We start from the raw sequence: 8,329 nt of genomic DNA on the forward strand, positions 1-8,329 counted from the left end.
ACTAGCCGCTCATTGGCTCTGCCCAGGTAGACCCAGCACAACGAAATAAAACATAGCCTATTATAATAAAGCTATTAATTAGTGAAATAATAATTAAAATCGGTTCACTACTTTTGTAAAAAACATAAACTCAAACTCAAACATTTATTTAGACTTCTTCGAGGAGCATTTTTGAAACGTCAATACATATTTTTAACCTGTGTTTTTAACATTTACCACCGATTCGGAAAGCAGTATCTATGGAGAAGGTATCTTATATTAGTGCTATGAGTGCTATGCTTAATGACTGTTCTAATTAATTGCTCCATACGCACATAAGTAGAACTAAGAATCGAAGACAGCTAAAGAAAAATATGTCTTTGGTGGTAAATAAAACACAAATTCAAATCTCACATTTATTATACACATCACTTTCTCTTTTTGCCTTTCCCTTTGCCTTTTCCCTTTCCCTTGTGTTTCAGTTTCTGTTTGATCTTGTCCTTTCGTATCCTCTCCTTGACGATTTGCTGCGAATCTCTCATTTCGTTAGTTCCGTGCATTTTCTTTGATACACGCTCGTTGTGTTTCACCCAGCGGGGACGGAACTCTGATGCTGTGGAATAATAACAAATTATACGTTTATAAATTATTTTTTACACACGTTTTCGCCTTTAGTACACCTACGCATTCGTATGCGGCAGCGAATCTCTGCGAAACTACTGCGTAACGAAATATCTGCGGAACGTTAGTACTTAGTACACAGCAATGTTTTCGCAACTTTTTCGCAATGATATGCCATTGTAATTTTCTCCATGTTTGAAGTTTTCTCCATTCTACCTCTGCGTGTCCAATTGCGTATAATACGGGATAATCTCGAATAGAATGCAAAAATAATTCAGTATTTTCGGCATCCATGGCGCGAATATCTGTCCTCACCGACAGAACGCGATCACGCTTTGCGAGGCGAAACATCACTAGCGAAACTTAAGCGTCTGTGTTTGGCCATTTCGCAGTTCCTTGCGAAACAATACTGACAAGGACGCAACTATTTCATCTATCTATGTGCTAGAGTGAGACATATCATATGCGAAAACCTGCCATACTACTGAAAGATTTTTCGTTGTTTCGCTGCCGCACACGAATGCGTCGGTGTACTAAGGGCGTAAGTGAAAATTAATTAACGATTCTATAGATTATAGTAGAGCCATTTTAATAGGCAACATTTGACAGTTCAACAAAATTCAACAACGTAACCTAGTAACGACGACATAGAATAACATGATATTTCGTTTTGTTAGAACTGCACATTTGCTTAACTTTTTTCAATTACGATTACATATTTATAATAATGATGACCGATACAAGTAATTTTAAGATTTCATTTTACTGATAAACCATACTAAACATAATAAACAATTTCTGAATTGAAGAACTGACGTCGCTACAATTTTGTGTCAATAAACCTTTTTTCTTTTTAAATACTAGAGACGTTACTCTAAAAATCGAAATCTGACATCTAGAATCGAATGCATTGATTACTTGTGAATAAAAATCATCATAAATTAATAAATTCGATTGACAAATGTTTCAAATCCGTATCGACTAATTCACTTTAATCGATGTTTTTAAGCAGGTTACCTCTCTTCGTAGATAAAATTGATAGACGTCAAATGTTGCCTATTAAATTGGCTCGACTATAACATTGTATTAGTTGATGCAACAGAAAATGAATAAACAACTTTTTTACATAACTACAAGAAAAACCATAAACTTGTACATCAAGAATAATTATTATCAATCAAATAGTTTTTACTTATAACGCAACAGAAATAAGGATAGGGTGGAAAAAGCTAATTGCACTTTCTTAAAATAAGATTTTTAGACAAAATCAGTGATAATACAGTACATATTGATTATTAGATTGGTGGTAGTTTAGCCAGATATAACATGAGTAAATACAATGATATAATAAACTTACTCGGCTTTTGTAACTACGTCTTTACTTTTCCTCGCTACATTATGACATGAGTATAACGGTCTAGTGAACAGATACTGTGAATAAATGCGACAATATAGTGTACTCACGCAGCTTCTGCCCCGTCACATCCCCGTCCGCATGGTTGCGTCGTTTCCACTCGTCGTACTTCCCGCTGCGGTAGGACGCGGGCACGCGCCCGCCGCTCTCCGTGCGGATCATTTTGCGACCGCCGTCCTGTTGCGAATTAATATTGTTATACATTTATAATGGAAACAGGCAAGTACTTAAAATAAAACAGTCAAAAAAAAAAATCAATAACATTAGGTAACTCAAAAAATTATTGCATTATAACTGATTCTTGATAATGCAAAGTTGGAATTAAATCTATCGTTTAAAGTGGGTCAATTCATAAACACTGCTAAAAGTTGAAATGAATAAAAAAAATTAAGGTTGAGTCGAATTATTGCCGATAATACACAACAAGTGTCATCAATATGCATTTATGATTGATGACACTTGTTGTGTATGTGTGTGTGAGGATAGTGTGTGTGATTATACACTGTAACTGACTGGACCTTACATTGTACATTCCAGTAAGATAGAAAATGACCCCACATCAGGCACCTCGATCCGGGCCATCAAAATCGGTCAACTACTTGTAAGAAATGGCATCAAAACTATCATTATTTTTGACGATTAAAAAGTGCTTTTAGAAGAAGTCTTATAGAATAAGTAAATGTTAGAGTTTTTATTTAGTTTGATCCACGTACCGGATCAACGTGCACCATCTTCTTCCTCTTCCTGTCCCAGCGCAGTTGCGCGCGGTTGGCCCTCGCCCCGTCCCCACAGTCCGCAACCACGTCCAGTTGCGCCTGCGCAGCGTTACTCGCGAAGTTCACTGACATACTGGAGATAGATAATTAATTAATTATTTAATAACTTTATTTATTTTCTCATCACAAATGAACAATCAACACATCTATACTAATATTATAAAGAGTTTGTTTGTTTAATTGTTTGAACGCGCTAATCTCGGGAACTACTGGTCCGATTTGAAAAATTCTTTCAGTGTTGGATAAGCTCATTTATCGAGGAAGGCTATAGGCTATAGAACATCACGCTACGACCAACAGGAGTAAAGCCACGGGGATGAAACCGCGCGGAGCAGCTAGTACATAATAATTTAAACAACGAATTATGCTTGTACACATGCGAAAGAAATATTAAATGCAAGAATAGCATGTGAAATTAGGACAGATATATATATATATATACAAAATTTTGACGACAAAATATGTAGTTGTAGGTACGAATTTTACTGATTCTTGGAAATGTACCATATGAAATTGGAAATGCATCTGAATATTATTTCTTTTTCTCGATATAGAAAAATGCATATTTTTAATATTAATTTAACATAAAAATTTATATACCAGATAGCACTTGTAACAGTTTTTGTTCCTTCATATCTACTTATATCATTTATATTTATAGCGATAAGTGTAAAATTAGAAATTAAATTGATTCAAATCAATTTACTTACCCAGATTCAGTGTGTTGATCACTTGCAAAGTGTGGTATATAGTTTTCATCGCGAACCACTGCTTTCCTCTTCTTTTTATTCTTTTCTGAACTTTCTGATCCATTTTGATTCAAGATTTCTAGTTCACCCTGAAATTTATAATTAGCAGCTAGATTTATTTTCACTGACTAAATTATTTCAATATCACAATATGACTCTACGACTCATTCTATTAGAAATATATCCTTATGCTTTCTTCTTAATATGCTTAATTTTTAACCGACTTCAAAAAAAGGAGGAGGTTATCAATTCGGCCGGTATATATTTTTTTGGATATCATAATTTTTAACAAGAATATAAAATTACTAAGTTTTTAATTTTCTGATAATTAAATTATTATACGTAATATTTGAAAAAAAAAAATAAGTATAATACTTGTAAAGCATTTTGTACCTGTCCATCCTTATTGCTTCTAGTCTTTTGTACGGTTTTGCCGTGAACACGCCTCTTGGCTTTCATTGCTAGGTACATTGGAGAATCGTTTCGTCCTGTTAGCTCTAATATCGTCTGAAATGAATAAAAAAATATGTAATAACATATTACTACGTTGTATAAAACGAAGTCGCTGTCTCTGTCCCTATATCCCTATTTATGCTTAAATTTTTAAAACTACGCAACTGATAGTTATGTGTTCTTTTCAATAGATAGAATGATTCAAGAGAAAGGTTTCATATAATTTTAATTAAGTAGACTTTAGACACAGCAGGAAACGCCGTGGGTGGAAAGCTAGTTACTAATAAGGTAAGGTAAATAATATTCATGTTTTTTTACCAAGATTTTAACTTATTTAATTACATTTCAAATAGCCAAGTCATTCGTCTAAAATTTCGACTTAATACTGATTAACAAAAGAAATTGGCTCTTAACACTTACGCCTTTAGGTCGAAAGTTCTTTATCTGCTCCACAAGCTCGTCAGCAGCGCGCTCTGATTGGTCAATCACAAAGGGGTGTGGCGCGGTGGGCGGGGTCAACTGTTTCGCACGTTTGTTTGCATCTGCTGAAGCTGGTTCCCGCCATTTTATATATTGTTGCCAACCACGGCCGCATACTCGACTGGCGTCTTCCTATATGAGAAAATAATGATTAATTTCAGCTTTACAAATGCCATTATTTTCTATAATTTGTCCTTGTTATTGTAGTAAAAATGTATTAACATTTATGTAAAAGATCAGTAAACACAAAAATCTCCATCCTTATATTATTTAACGGTTAACCTACTTTTACTAATGCTACTTGACCAAAAATATCTTGTAAATGACTTTGCTGACTTCTAATTATAGTTTAATATACTCAAAAAAGTAAATGGATATCAAGTTTCAAAAACGTATTAGTATATCAAGTATTTTATTTTGTTATACTCACTATTTCCGAGTAATTCTTCTCCCACGCCATAACATCCTGGTGTCTGAGCTCTAATAAACTAATCGGCATCGAACCCCAGACTCCACTGGGACAGTCTGTGCCAGTCTCTTCAATCTATTAAAGTATATACAATATTTAAAACGAAAACTAAATTCAATTTAATTCATATTTGTAGATACTATTGCAATTAGACAGTAATTGTCACGAAATTTTTAAGGCAGTAGTCTGACAAAAATGAAAAAATAAAGGTTTCACAAAACATTTAAGAACCATTTCAACAAATGATACATTAAAAATAATCACGTATTCATTGGATTACATTCCAAACAAATACAAATTCACATAATATACCACTTAGACATAGGTTACACGCTCAGTCTGGCGTCAGTTCAGTCCATCAGTCTGCTCAGAATGACGAGAGAATTATCGTCTAACCGGTTGACTGACGGACTGATGATTCAAAATATACCGTGTTTTTCATCCATGATCTGGCATCAGTCTAAGCCGGATTAAACTGATGGACTGAACTGACGCCAGACTGAGCGTATAACATATGAATTAAACTAGATGAAAAAGCGAGGGCAAATAAAAAAATAAACTACCTGATTTGGCGGTATCAAATCGGTTCCAAGGAAAAGTTGCAAGTCCAATAGATGTGCTAGTTCTTCAGCAGCCACTAAGGACAACGCACGTCCCGCCCGCCCGGCACGAGCACTACGACCTGACCATTACGAAGTTTATAGATGAGACAAATTTTGTAGTTCCTGATGTATGCGTCTATTTATTAATGAAAATTTAGTTTTATATTTTCTTTAAAACTTGCATCTCGCCTTTAAAACAAATAAAAATCATCAATTTAGTCATTCTTAAGATATAAGTGTTGTAACTAACACAAAATTTTTATATATTAAGTAGAGATTCGAGATAGCATTATTTTCAAACTATTCATATAACGTAATAGTTATTCTACGTATTTAAAATTAAATATCTATTATAAATATAATTATTCATGTTTCTATACGAAAATGCTGGAAAAATTTGCTTGCCATTTTTACTAGACATGATTATCAAACAACTATAAGTACTAAAATAATATGTTTGTAATTTTAAAATCTTACCAACTCGATGCACAAACAGTTTCGGCTTAGCGGGGAAGTTATAATTGATGACAGTGTCCAGTGACGGCAAGTCCAACCCTCTGGCCGCTACATCAGTAACAATAAGAACTGAACATTTCTTATTTGTGAACTTGCCGAGAGCTATCTTCCTGGCAGATGGATCGAGACCCGAGTAAGCATAGGTGGAGGTTATGCCTGCTTGTTTTAGTATCTGGAAATAGGTTTGGGTTTATTTAATAAAGCCGAGCTCACGTGTCAGAAGTGAAACTTCTTTTGCAAGATTCAAAGATATCATAATCGTCGTCTTGCTCCATAACGTGACTGTATTACCCTGACTGACATAATACTTACTAAATGTAAATATTCCACATGATGTTTAGTAGCAGCAAAAACAACTGCCTGCGGAGTGGTGGGAGTCAACACTCTGTCTAGTAAAAGCAAGAGCGCTGCCGTTTTCAACTCAGCCCTCACATAAATCCAACCCAGCCATAATGTTGAAGGCAGTTTCCAATCAACGTCCAATCGTATTAACACTGGATCTGTTAGACCAGCTCTAGCGAACTCAACAAGCATTTTAGGTAGCGTCGCAGAAAACAACAATGTTTGACGACTTGTGGGCAATCTTGCGACTATCTCTTGTAGTTGCTCTCCGAAACCAAGCTCAAATAGCCTGTCCGCTTCGTCGAATACTACAACCTCTGGAAGTTAAAAAAGTATGGCTGTGATTTGTTATTATCATTTATTTATTTACAGTTTATTGTGCTGGCATATCATTCTTTATAAGTATTAATTATTCTAATTATTTCGGACGTTAAATCTATTTTACTTATTTTGTTGATGTCTCGAGTAGAGCTGCATCATGCAACAATATGAAAAAAAAAAAATCAAATTATGAAAAGTTTTAAACATCAAAATTGAAACATTCAATGCCATGAAGTAAGAATACATACTGATATTGTCTAATTTGAGGTTCATCTCAATACATATGTGCAGGAAACGTCCCGGAGTAGCCACTACAATATCAGGTACATTGCCAGACATTATGGCAAACTGACTGTCAATTGATTCTCCTCCCAATATAGCTGCTGATGTTAGTCCAGTAAACTTGCCTAGTTCTCGGACAAAACGAATAGTCTACAAAAAAAAACATAAATCTTTTCATGTGCTGTCTGAGTTTGTTTCATAAATACATGTTTGATATACAGGTAACATTTAAATATTGAAATATATTTTAAATTAAGAAATTATTAAATAACATTGATAATTTTTATCTTAAGAACTAATTTACTTTCTACATAATATGTGTTATTACTTTTAATATAAATGTTAAACTTATCTGTTCTACATTGTGACTAATTTCCTAAGTATGTATTTAAACTCATTACCTGTAAAGCCAATTCCCTAGTTGGAGATAGAATAAGAGCTCTCATGTTTTTGCCAGGCATGGCTTTATGTGCTTGCGAGGTGAGCTTCTCAAGTATGGGTAGTACGAAACAGGCTGTTTTTCCAGACCCCGTGCGAGCCATGGCCACAACATCTTTGTTCTCAAGTGCTATTGGTATTGTCTGTAAAGATATTAATATAGTTTAGTGTTTTGTCCAGTGTTTTTATCACTTATTTTTATATACAATTAGTATAACATTCAACATCATATAACTAGTAATTGACCATGCAGGAAAACCTTCATCTACAAAATATAAATGTCTTCTGAAATAAAATCAACAATACACAACATACTTTTCTTTGAATTGGTGTGGGCTGTTTATAGCCTCTCTTGGTTATTCCTTTTAGAACTGGAAAGCTAAAGCCCATAGATTGAAAGCCTCCTGAATTTTTCTTCTTTTTGTTACTTGGTCCATCTTTTTTTGTTATATCTTCATGAGGGGCTTCGAAACCTGGCAATTCATTGCCAACGTCTTTTGGCGGCAACATTATGTTAATTATTTAACTACACATTACTTAAGTTTTTAATAAATTTTCTTTTGCTTTTCAACACGTGCAAATACTTAGGTTGTGTTGTGACAGCTGACAAGTGACAATATTCAATAAACGTTTTAAATGTCATTGTCAGATGTCATTTGTCAGACAAAGACAGATTAAACAACTTCCTTCATAATCACAGATTCTATTAAATATGTGAATACCTAAGGTGAATACATATATACGGGCACTATACGGGGATGAATTCTAAATTCTAACCAAGATCTAACAATATAAAAAAAAACCATCCCCGAAATAAATAATAAGGTATTTTTAGTTGATCTTTATAATAATATGTATTCTAGTCAACGAACGTGAACATTTTCATT

At 34.0% G+C, this 8,329-nt stretch overlaps 1 protein-coding gene across 1 annotated transcript; it reads right to left on the reverse strand.

Moving 5' to 3' along the window:
- Window positions 1-381: 381 nt before the first annotated feature.
- Window positions 382-8,036, reverse strand: LOC123693317 (ATP-dependent RNA helicase DDX54). The gene is made up of 13 exons (XM_045638357.1): window positions 7,758-8,036; window positions 7,406-7,585; window positions 6,971-7,154; window positions 6,372-6,718; window positions 6,021-6,231; window positions 5,505-5,623; window positions 4,903-5,016; window positions 4,413-4,604; window positions 3,933-4,046; window positions 3,501-3,628; window positions 2,728-2,863; window positions 2,065-2,191; window positions 382-592 (listed from the first exon to the last, which is right to left on the reverse strand). Exons 1-13 carry the CDS (start codon window positions 7,950-7,952, stop codon window positions 408-410), a joined length of 2,232 nt encoding a protein of 743 aa, XP_045494313.1. The 5' UTR covers window positions 7,953-8,036; the 3' UTR covers window positions 382-407.
- Between the last annotated feature and the right edge of the window lie 293 nt (window positions 8,037-8,329).

This window comes from Colias croceus, chromosome 7, assembly GCF_905220415.1.
Source record: "Colias croceus chromosome 7, ilColCroc2.1".
Classification (NCBI taxonomy): domain Eukaryota; kingdom Metazoa; phylum Arthropoda; class Insecta; order Lepidoptera; family Pieridae; genus Colias; species Colias croceus.